The sequence below is a fragment of the Rhinolophus sinicus genome, linkage group LG06 (genome assembly GCF_036562045.2).
Source record: "Rhinolophus sinicus isolate RSC01 linkage group LG06, ASM3656204v1, whole genome shotgun sequence".
Classification (NCBI taxonomy): Eukaryota; Metazoa; Chordata; class Mammalia; order Chiroptera; family Rhinolophidae; genus Rhinolophus; species Rhinolophus sinicus.
In genome coordinates this window covers 24,119,560-24,131,746 of record NC_133756.1, presented here as the reverse complement: position 1 = coordinate 24,131,746, position 12,187 = coordinate 24,119,560, and the positions used below count along the sequence as shown (strand labels likewise).

The window sequence follows — 12,187 nt, the reverse complement described above, 5'->3', positions numbered from 1 at the left end:
TTTGTTTTTCTCTGCTTCCTCTTCTCAGCTCAGTACAGCTTCCTCTGTCATGTTCTATAAACCTACCACTGTTGATGAAGTCTTTTTATGTGCCATCTGAATTGGTCAGCTTTGTCTCATTACCTCGAGTTTTATTTCGAATTTTAGTGGCAAACAATTTTTTCACCTGTTACTTCCTCACCTCTTGTAATTCATTTATTAATTTGGTCACTGACTTAACTCTTGAAACACTGGACAAAATTGAATACCATCACTTTGCCATAATCAAATTTTGTCTGCTTTGTTGCATCACCAGTGCCAAAAACAGTACCTGACACCCAATCAATACTCGGTACATATTTTGTGGAATAAATTAAATACCTTGGCATGTACTCGACAGGCTGCTTGAGATGATTTACTTTTGTTCTTTATATACCACAGTAACTATTAAAAACGTCATTTGGTACCTAAAAGTTGATAATACTTAGTAAAATTTTATTTCAGTATATACATTGTGACCAAATCTAATTACGGGTATTCTTCCTTAGTAGGTTCATTCTTTTGTTGTTGTATAAGAAGGATGTTTTTATTCACAAACTAAAGAGACTTTACTTCCTTTGGATATTTAGACCTAGTCTCTTGTTTATAATCTACCCTTTAATTAGCACAACAAATACAGCTAAGTCATTTAAATGTAAGCAACAGTGATAAATTCATCCTGTAAATCAAATTGCTGATGCTTATAAATATAGGTAGCAAGTACCAAGCAAGAAGGGCTTACGGTCCAGGAAAAAAAGCTGCTTTAACAGATAGAGTGCCAAGAAAATTTCTCAGTACTGCCAATAATTTAAGATTTGGGATAATGGAAATTTTAGTGACTGCTGGTTGGCAACACGCGGGGTTTCATGGAATAAGAAAGGTTAGTTGGTGGACTTCAGGGTTCTGGAAGAAACAGGGTGAGGGCATTCAGAGACGACCTAAGTTAGCAGGTGCGCAGTGAGATAGGAAAAGGCATCAGGACCTTGGAAGAAGGTGGGGAAAGAACCTAGAATAAGCAATAAATTAAAGAAAATTGAAGGGGGGGGGGGTTAATAGCAAGCGCCAAGGCTAAGATGGTGGATTGAGGACTCTAACGCTAAAGGTGTCGAGAGAAAGCAAATAAAGCAGGCCTTTGAGGGGAAGAGGCATTCTCACAGATAGAAACGAAAAGGGATGGAGTCCCCTCCCGCAAAGGGCAGAAACAAAGAGGGCATCCTGAGCCCAGGAGAAGGCCGGCAGTAGAGTGTGGTGGGTGGGTCAGCAGCAGGTGGGGAGCAGAGCCCAAGGTGTTCCAATGAGGCTGTGGCTGTGGAAGGAAGGAGTTGCAGTCTGGGTTTTTTTTGGTGGAGGTTTTCATTAAAGATCACTGGAATTTAGAGTTCATGTTGTAAAAATGGATTTCAGATTTTTAGGGTATTTTCAGCCTGAGAGTTTGGTACAGTTCAGTCAGGTTTTGTTGAGGCAGGTGATCAGTCGGTGTTGGATGCAAAATTCAGTTAAGGGTTGGGAATTTCAACCGGTTTAGGGTGATTTCAGTGAGAGATGAAGGGACTTTGGTCAAGTGCATGGAGGGAAATTTCAGCTCGGGTGGGTCGAGATGCCTGGTTTGAGCATAAATTTATGTGGCCGCTGGGGTGTATTTCAGGCAGCGTGGCGGGTGAATTTCCGTGGGAATTGAGTGACTTTCCTTCAGTACCGCATTTCAGACGGGGTTGGAGGTGGGTTACAGTCGCGACCAGTGAATTCCATTCTGGGCGGCGTGCGTTTCGTACGGTTCTGGGGCGAGCGAGTCCGGGACGGGGTGTCCAACGGGGGCTCCGAGGAGGCTCCGGGTTCGAGGCGGAAGGAACTGCCATCAGTGCTGCGCAGGATCCACGGCGAAGGGACTTCGGGGACGTTCCGCGTTGCGAGCTACACTTCACTCCCGCCCCTCCCGCTCCCGGGGGAACCTGTTGCTGGAGAAATGGGCGGGCGGCGGCGACGACGACGGAGGACCCTCCCTCGCCTCCGCCGGGGCCTCACGGCGGCCCTTTCACCCTAGAGACGTCCTTCGGCACGGCCCCCTTCCATCGCTCCTTTAATTTAAAAAAAGGGAAAAAAATCACCCCCACCCCACGCCGGTGAAAGGCGAGCTTGGTGGCGGCTCGTGCCGCTTCCGGGAGCGGAGGCGCGGCTCCGCGGGCAGGAGGCGGAGGAGGAGGCGGAGGCGGCGGCGGCGGAGGAGGCCAACATGGCGGCGCGCAGGGCTGGGCCGGGCCACCGCCGCGCCTAAACGCCGTACCACCCTTGCTCGGCCCGCGGCGCCCACGCCTGCACCCAACCTGGCCGGGCGGCTGCGGGGGGCGCAGGCCAGGAGCGCAGGGGCCCGTCGGAGCGCGGGACAGCGCGGAGGCAGCGCCGCGCCGCCCGCCAGGCCCGGGACCCGCAGCTTCGCCGCCCGCCGGCCGGCGCAACCCGAAGGCCGGAGCCATGGAATCGGAGGAGGAGCAGCACATGACCACGCTGCTATGCATGGGCTTCTCGGACCCTGCCACTATCCGCAAGGCCCTGCGCCTGGCCAAGAACGACATCAACGAGGCTGTGGCGCTGCTCACCAACGAGCGGCCGGGCCTAGACTACGGCGGCTACGAGCCCATGGACAGCGGCAGCGGCGGCCCCAGCCCCGGGCCTAGCGGGGGCCCGCGGGGTGACGGCGGGGGCGACGGCGGCAGCGGCCCCTCCCGCGGCGGGAGCACCGGAGGTGGGGGCGGTTTCGACCCCCCGCCCGCCTACCACGAGGTGGTGGACGCCGAGGTGAGGAGGGGCAACCTGACCTCCGCGGGAGAGGCCACTAGGCTGGAGGGGACACACCCCATTGGGCTTGGAGTGCAGAGGGACTGTGGGGCAAGGGGGTGGCACGGAAAGAGAATGGAGCACCGGGCACGTTAGGGACGGAGGTCACTGCACTGGAGTCAAGTGGGAAGAGGAACCCATAGGGGACGGTCTGGATAGGAATTAGGGGTGCAGGGCAGGGGTGCGCGGCAGGGTGGAGAGGGGTCTCTTAGGCTTCGGGCTGAGCATGCCCGGGTCGGGGATGGGCACAAGGGTCCAAAGCCAACATCGCAGTGTGGGAAGACAAACGTTAGCTTGAAGAGTGTGATGGGGAGGAAGCGTGTAGTGGGTTTCAGAAATGGGGTACTAGTAGACTAGGCCGAGATTTCGTGGCACCGGTTTCCGTGAATGAGTAGGGGAAGCACCAGGTTCAGAGTCAGAGAAAAAGTGGGCTGGACCAGCCAGAATAGTGGCTTTTGCTAGGGTCAGAAGAGGACTCCTGAGGTTAGGAATGGAGTTTGGGTTTTAGCCAAGGACCAGAAAGAGAGCAGATTGGGCAGGATCTAAAATGAAGAGGGACTGGGCAGAGGCCAGAAATGCCAGGAATTGATAAAAGGTGGGAGAGGGGGCTCAGCAGCAGTAAGTTTGGGTTGGGGGAATAGGTCAGGTATTATTAAAGCCATGGGGATAGGACTGAGAGAGGTTAGAGGTAAGAGGCCAGGGCAGGAATTGGAGCTGAAGAGGGACTAGGCAGTGATGGGGACTGGAATGGGAGGGTGAAGCTGGGACCAAGTCTGGATAAGGGGAGCATTGATAATAAAGTTAAAGATGAGGGGAAACTATCCCTGGAAGTAATTGTATGCCGAGGGATAGGGTGGGAGATAAATGGGTGTGAAGGAGCTCTGTTAAGGAGAAAGGGCCATCTAGCGGAATGGCTTTGATGACAGATCTCAAGTCTGGGTGGAGAAAATTAGGACTGTTTAGTTTGGTGTGTGAGCAAAGAACGGGGGGAAAAAATAGACTTTAACTGCAATTTAACAAATGATGAACCAAAAGCAACATGGCAGCTCACAGCAGGAATTTTGGTCAGATTCACTGGATCATGTATTTCAAAGAGTCCAGTAGAACAGGTTGGCCTGATTACAAAACAACACAGATCTTCGATTAGTGGTATGTTCTTAAATAGAGATAGGAATTTGGGCAATTCTTAATCAAGCTAAGCCTTCTGAAACGATCGTTCCTAAATAATGTTATATTCTTTTAATTATATGCTTTTGCAGCAGTTGCTTGGACTGAAGTAGCTTGGGAAAGAAGGTGGCATTTCACAAAACCAGGTTTCTTCACAAGATTTCTTGGTTTTCCAGACTTATATACACTTGATTGATTGCCCTCTCTGTAACTCAGCTGAATCATTGACTAATGTATGGAAGTAAAGATTGTTATTTCTAGTTTGGGAATTTTTAAAAATTCCATATAATTAAATAACTGTATTTAACTCTAAGAAATCAGCTTCTTTTTGCAAGCCCCCATCAGTCCTTTCCTTGTTCCTTCCAGTTTTGACCCAGTTTTGAAATCAAGAAGAAAGGCATTGCATTTTCTGAAGGCATTTGTATAACTCTGCAAAGCTCAGTGTATCCTCATTTTGTGAGAAATTTTCTTTTTTTTGTCACACCTTTTAATTTCTTTAGATTGAAAAATCAAATTATATTGCTTAGTGATACTTTACCATAAACTGTACTGCTTGTACATTTAAGTACAAGGAGGTAGGACTGGCTTCTTTTCACATGATGACAGGCTGAGGAGTTTGCTTTCAGGTAAAATCTATATCTTTTTGAGGAGTTGTGTCAAATTTTCATTTTCTCTTGACCTGTCAATTTGGCCTGGGGAGGCTGCACCATTTAATTTTGAGAGTTCACAAGGGGCTGGTGACTGACATTGCTTTACCCAGAAACATATTCGCAGGAATACAGGCAGTCACTTCCTGGTACACAAGAACCTGGTGAGATGTTTAACCCAATTTTTGCCTCTCTAGTTTTATAAATCTTCCATGCCACCTGTGCAGCTTGTTGGTCATCCTTGCTGTGGACAGTAGGAAACAGGGTTTTGATCTTGGGGAATAGGGAAAGATGCTAATTGTTGCTGAGCTCCTCCTACAGCATGTCAGGCACTGTATTAGGTACTTTATACAGTTTATTTAGTCCTCAGTGAAATAGTTACCGTGTTTCCCCAAAAATAAGACCTGGCCGGACAATCAGTTCTAATGCGTCGTTTGAAGCAAAAATTAATGTAAGACCCTGTTTTATTTTACTATAAGACCCTGTCTTATTTTGCTATAAGACTGGGTCTAATATATAATATAATTAATATAAATAATATATAATGCCGGGTCTTACATTGATTTTTGCTCCAAAAAAAGCGTTAGAGCTGATTGTCTGGCTAGTCTTATTTTAGGGGAAACACGGTAATAACATCACCCTTTTAGATATACAATTAATTAGTGGCAGAGTCTGAATTTAAACCCAAGCCTCTCGGACAGTGTGTTTTTCACTCTGCTCAGCTAATGGTTTTAGTATTACATTCATTTAGGATAAGAAGGAAAGAGACAAATTCTGAGGCTACTGTACAAGTCTAGGAATGATGTAGCAAGCGCTGAATCAAGGCATTAGGAATAGAATAATGGGTAGAATGAAAGGAGAATCATAGGTTTTTAAGGCAGAAGACTTCAGAAATTAGTAATTAGTGCAGCTATCTTGTTTTACAAATGCAGAATTGCAGGCCTCAAAGGGGAAGTGGTTTATCCCCACAGAGCCAGTTAATGGAAGACATCACACTAGAATTCAGGCCTTCTCACTGCAAGTCCAGTGCACTTTCTCCCTATCAGCTGTTTTCCTTTCAAAGGAAAAAGGGACAGGACTCAGTAATGAGCTAAAGGGGATAAAGAAAAGGGAAATGTAACAAACTGGGTGAAGTTTGTCAGGTCTTGTGTGACTTACCCCTTTTATTTCTAAAAAATATGAGTACCTTATTTTAAATTATGTAAAGCTTTATGTGATGCATAGACAATTTCAGTTTCAGTGTCCTTTTAAAAATGGGAATATACAAATTAAAATCTAATTGTTAAAAAAGAAAAAAATGATTATATGTATTTTATATGTGTAGTTTGGGGACAGGAATGATCCTCCCATTCAGTAAACATTTAATGCCTTCCATATACTGGTACTGGAGTTAGAGTGGTGAACAGAACATGGAGGTTACATTCTAGTGGATCTTAGTACAAGGCCTCTCATTTTACAAGAAGTGATTTCCCAAGGTCATGTAACTAGTTAGATAAATCAGTTTAGTAATTTGGGCCCATGCTATAATTAGGATTTGGTTTAAAAATTAAAATTTGGAAAATAAAAGCAGTTAACTTCTGTTTCAACAGAAGAAAAGAGGATGCAGATTAAAAAGACCAGATATCTAGCAGAACACACAAAACTGCACAGAAAGTCACCTTTTTAATATCCTCCAATAAAGTAAAGATATTGCTTTGCAGAAAGTTGTGTTCGGTTGTTACTAGTATTGTTGGGTGTAGATATATAATTCTTAGTCCCTGGGTCTGGAAGGAACTTTGAGAAGCTATTCAGTTTTGATTTTGAATAGCATTTCTTCAGAACCTTTCCACGGCAGATAAGAGTCTATTCTAATATTAAAGAGAGTGAGATCTCACAGCTGCTCTAAATAACTTATCCAGATGTTTAACACTCCCACCATCAGAATTCTTTACTCTTTCTTATATGGCTTATGTAAACCCCTCTGGCTAAGGGCATGCCCAATGATTCTGCCCTCCACAGGTAAGGAGAGTTGATCTTTAAGAATTGTGATCCTGTCCATGGGTGCAGTAGAAATTAGAACCAGGTACTGTTAGGGCAGCTTATAAAATTTAACAATCGTGAAATGTTTACCTTTTTTATGATTACGTCTCCTTGTTTGTCTTTAAAATATACAAAAATGGATTTTTTCTTTTTCTTTTTTTGTTTGCAAGGAGATTTCAGTTCACAGCTAGAAATAACTTTCTGTGATAATTAATGTTCTTAGAAGTGACATTGGATACTGTGATCTAACAAGTATTGCCAGCTCCTTGTTTTGTTCCTGTTTTAATGTGGACATTCCTTCTTGAGTTATTTTGTCAGAAGTATTTTGCAAGATTTCATCTTTTTTTGTTTTTTAAAGAGCCCCAAAGTTAGTCCTGCTATAATAGATCTAAATCACATAAAAATAAAAATCACATTAATTTGTAGTTCCTTAACTCATTTCTGTTTCTTTTTTTTTCCCCTTTGGTAATAAGTGGTAGTTATAAATGAATTAAAATTATAATACTATCAATATTTATAGTAAGTTTTATAATAAAATTCATCTTTTTCTCCCTAAAACACACAATCCTAGTACATTTGTGGAATAAATATCAAGTAAATTTTAGTTAATTATTAGTGACTTGAATATATGACCCATAGTTTGTGATTTACTATGATTTTGTAAATTTTTTTAAAAAGTCCGTTTAAAGGTTTTACAGTAAAAAATAAGATAATGCCAAAAGTCGGTTGAAAGTAGATGAAATAAAAAAAAGGAGTGTGAAAGATTAATTAGTATAGCCTAATTTTTTAAAGGAAATTTTCTTTATAATTTAGTATATATGTGTCTCCTTTGGGAATTAGGCCTATGAGCTCATCTAACAGTTAGATTCTTACCTTGTAATTACCTGGCCTATGTTATTAGAATGAATGTAATTTGGCATGATGGAATACCTTTCGTGTGTCAGTGAGTGTGTAGTTCTAGTGAAATCATAGTAGGTAGTGACAACTTTATACAGCATAATAATGCTATTAGCTTAGATTTTGAAAGCAATTACAGTATTAGAAAAGTAAATGTTGTAATGTTTTAACAATTTGAGGAAAGGGTTTCAACTTTAATAACAACTTAAATAGCAGACATTAGGGTACTACATATTTTTGTGCTTACTGCTTAAATATCATGTAACATTTTACTTGAATCTGAGTGTGAAGATGAAAAAAATTCACTTTTAGTAAAAACTATTATATTTAGAAAAAGTTACTTAAATAATACTTTTTATATCTGGAACTCATTTTTCCGGGATATTTTTTATTGGAACACCAGAGAGAAATAGGAAGTAAAATATAGAAGATTAAACCATTTCAAAACACCCCCATGTATTTAATGTACTAAAGTTGGTTACTTTTCACTCATTTGTTTAACTTGTTTTTTAAAAAAAACATAGTTAAAATAAGTTAATATTAGGTTTCCTTTCAAATTAGAAGTAGCAAATTAGAAGAGTCTTGTAGTGGTTCAAACATGAGGTTAGAGTCTGTTAGAGGCCAGCACATTTGACAGTAGTGAGAAGTGACAGGAAGAGCTCAATGCAGTGGTAGAGGAGGGGACAGGAACCTTTAAAAGCAGATTCAACCAAAGCAGCCTAGCCAATTAGTATAGGGTGACATGAAACAGTTTTCTGTGCTTCACGACCCTGAGAGGATAACTATTTTTAATGATGCCACACTCAAGAAAAAGTTCCAGTATGCTGTTTAAGAAAGTTCAGGAATGTGTGACACATTTTAGCAAGGTTTTAATTTTAAAAATAGAAGAAGGAAGTTGGGCATATAAAAAAGTAAGCTTCAGGTTTGGAAAATTCATGTATGAGGGACATTTCATTCTGGGGTTACTAGAATGCAGAGGCACTGCGAAGAAAGTTGTACTTCATTTTCAAAAGTGTACATTTCTTTTTTCACATTCTTGTAGGGAGTTTTAGTTTCTTTTTTAGGTTTGTATTTCTCATTATCATGGGAATTTTTATTCAGTATTGAAACATTTTTCAATCACAATTGATTTATAAAATTTTCTTATTAAGCTCATATCAGTAGTAGGTGACATTATTGTTTATTGTTGATAATCTCTGTGGTAAATTTTTGGATAGGATTTTATAACCATTTTGTTTTTTATTGTATATTTGAGTTCACTTCTCTATCTAACAGTGAGAAACCTGGGTTTCACCATTGGTGGCTTACATTTCTCTCCCCGACCGCGTGTGTGTGTGTGTGTGTGTGTGTGTGTGTGTGTGGTTTGAGGTGTGAGGGAAGTGGAATCTACTTGTTCTAAAGATTAATCTTAAATTAGTTAATGGAATGAGTAACTGTAGATTTGGTTTATTTTTATATGTTCTGAAGAAAAGAGCTAACACAGTTGAGTCAAAATTTTATTCTGATAATCTTTCCTGATTGAAATTGCAAAGGTCTGTGGAATTTTTTCCTAGGGCTGACTTGAAGATTTGGTTTTTTTTCTTAGAGATAAAGAACATTTCAGGTGCCCACCAAAGTCTTCTCCCTTCTAAAGATAATCTTCACTGTTCCGGCACACAGGTTGCTTTCCTATAGAACTTAGCTATTTGTATTGTGAAATTTGATTGACACTATTTGATATTGCTTTTACTTAAGTTTAAGGTGTTGAAGTTACAAATATTTTATTTAGAGTAGTTAGATACCGTATTTCCCCGAAAGTAAGACCTAACTGGAAAATAAACCCTAGCATGATTTTTCAGGATGCTCATACCGTGTTTCCCTGAAAATAAAACCGAGCTGGACAATCAGCTCTAATGCGTCTTTTGGAGCGAAAATTAATATAAGACCCGGTCTTATATTACATTATACTATATTATATTACATTATATTATATTATACCCGGTCTTATAGTAAAATAAGACCGGGTCTTATATTAATTTTTGCTCCAAAAGACGCATTAGAGCTGATTGTCCGTCTAGGTCTTATTTTCGGGGAAATGTGGTAATATAATCCCTACCCCAAAAATAAGCCCCAGTAAAGATCATCAGCCAGATGGATGCATTTAGTACATCCGTTACAACACACAACAGACGTATTGAATTATAAAATAATATTAATATATAATTAAATATAAATAAATAATATTATTGACATTAATACTTAAATGATAATATAAATTAAGTATTTGTAAATACCCAAGCGGGTGCCTTTGGACGAGAAGTAAACACCTTTGTAAACAGATGAACTCGAGACTTATTGCCGAATGATCAATCAGAGTATAGACACAACGCACGAATAACATGCGCACTTGATAATGAATGGACGTGGTTGTGTCTAATATGAATCTTCATAATTCAATACGTCGTGTGTTGTAACGGACGTACTTAATTCATTCGTGTGAAATAAATGTTTTCTGAATTTTAGTGCTTGCAATTTTTCGTTGCTTTTGTGTGGACCATCATTATTCTTAACTGTCATCATTTTTGTTGCCACTCCTGTCTCGTAAGTCTTCAGTTAACACTTGATTTAATGGTAGATTTAAAGGGAATAATATTTTGACCCCCAGACAAGATGAGTGCAAAAAGAAAGAGCTATTCCATCGAATACAAGAAAGGAATTGTAGAGGACTCCCGGCGCAAGAATCTTACAGCTTTCTGCAAAGAGAAGTTGGATCCCTCAATGGTCCAAAAATGGCAAGCAGAGTATGATAACCTCAGTCAACACGTGGACGAGGGAAATGCTAAGAAGCACAAGTGCCAGTCAAGTCGGCAACCATTATTTCCTGAGCTGGAAGACATCATCTGTGAATGGATTGCTGACAGGAGAGCAAAGGCTTTGGCTGCGCAGGGCTGATATTCAAGCATTTGCCCTTGCAATGGCACCACAGTTAGAAATAGCCCCAGAAGAATTCAACGCATCACAACACTGGCTGGAAGGCTTCCTTCAGCGATATGAATTGTCTCTAAGATCAACAACACTGTTCAAGCTGGAAGATACTGAAGTTATTAAACATGCACTTGCTTTCGAGTCCTTTGTCGATGGCATCGACTTTTCTAAATACCAACTCTCCAACATGACTGCTATGGATGAAACTGTGGTGTTTATGGGCCAAGGATCTCAAACGACAGTTGATCAGAGGGGTGCCTTGTCAAGCTAGAGTCCCTCCACTGGTTACGAAACTGCACGTGTTACCTGTATTTTGGCAATTCGTCTGGGTGGAAAGAAAGCCCCACCTCTAATCACTAAGGGCAAGAAAGATAAGGTTGAACGTGTTTCAGGCATTTATGTTCTTGAAACCGAAAAAGCCTAGTGCACACAAGCAGTTATAAGGAAGTGGGTCAATTTAATAATGCTGCCACTTGTTTTGCGAGGTGGCCAAAGAGTTCTGCTAGTCTGGGATTCAGCCAGCACCATGCTAAAGACGTGAAGAACTTCCTTGCAGAGAGAAGAATAGATCAAATAATGATTCCCACAGGAATGACTGATTATCTCCAGACTCTTGATAGTGCAGTAAACAAGCCATTCAAGGACCATTTTCACATGGAAATCAATGACTACATTGAAAACAGAATGGAGAGAAATCGTGGAAACTTTGTGAAGCCTAGCCTGCAAGAGGTCGTGACTTGGGTGAAGAATTCATGAGATAAAATCACTGACAGCTGTGTTGCCAATGCACTGCGAGCAGGCTACATGGGCAAGAAGTGCTCATTTAAGGAGAGCTCCATTGCTGGACATGAGAGATTGGGGCCAATGGTTCTACAGGAAATGGAGTCGCAAGAAATTCAAGCCGGTGATCGCTGCACTGTACAGCTGAAGCTGAACAATAATGAATGTCAACTACAATTTTATATATATATATATATATATATATATATATATATATATATATATATATATATGGTTACAAGAAGCAGAGTACAGCATTAGGAATAGAGACTGGAAATTTAATGGCTGGGTGCGATGTCAGAGGGATAGTGGATGGGGGGAGGGGGGTTGTCACTGTGTGAGGGATATAAATGATAAATGTCTAACTATTACATTGTTTTGTGCACTTGAAACTAATTTTAAAACATGTTATAAAAAAAAATTCAAGCCGGAATTCGGGGTTTGGAGAGTTATAATGATGTTCCAGTAGATGAAATGACTGTATTTGAATAAATGTAGATTTTTGTATATGAATAAATGTAGATTGTTGTATATGAGAAAATAAGACATCCCCTGAAAATAAGCCCTAATGCATCTTTTGGAGCAAAAATTAGTATAAGACCTGGTCTTATATTCGAGGAAATATGGTAGCTTATTATTTCTAGTTGTAAGAAAATTGCTAGAAATATGTGATTCAGTAGGACTTTTCAAATCTGTATCACAGTTTAAGCTTTAATGGAAGTTCTATTTAGTTATTTTTCCTGCCCTTCTCTTCTGCATGCTCCCCTCTGCCCTCACCTAATATCTCATAGCATTTTGTGTTAATTGTTTTTAGGATAATGTTTTATATGACTTCAGTGTGTTTTTTATTGGTCTTTAGATTA

At 40.8% G+C, this 12,187-nt stretch overlaps 1 protein-coding gene across 2 annotated transcripts in view; it reads left to right on the top strand.

Annotated features, from left to right (window-relative positions):
* The first annotated feature begins 2,155 nt into the window (after nt 1-2,155).
* USP24 (ubiquitin specific peptidase 24) overlaps nt 2,156-12,187 on the top strand; it is a 129,229-nt gene continuing 119,197 nt past the window's right edge. Inside the window, exon 1 of one of the 2 annotated variants that reach the window (XM_019742818.2) lies at nt 2,156-2,811. In XM_019742818.2, coding sequence (XP_019598377.2) covers nt 2,488-2,811 — 324 coding nt within the window. In that variant the 5' untranslated portion in view covers nt 2,156-2,487. The remainder of the gene's footprint in view (nt 2,812-12,187) is intronic. The other variant, XM_019742816.2, reaches the window with a different exon arrangement.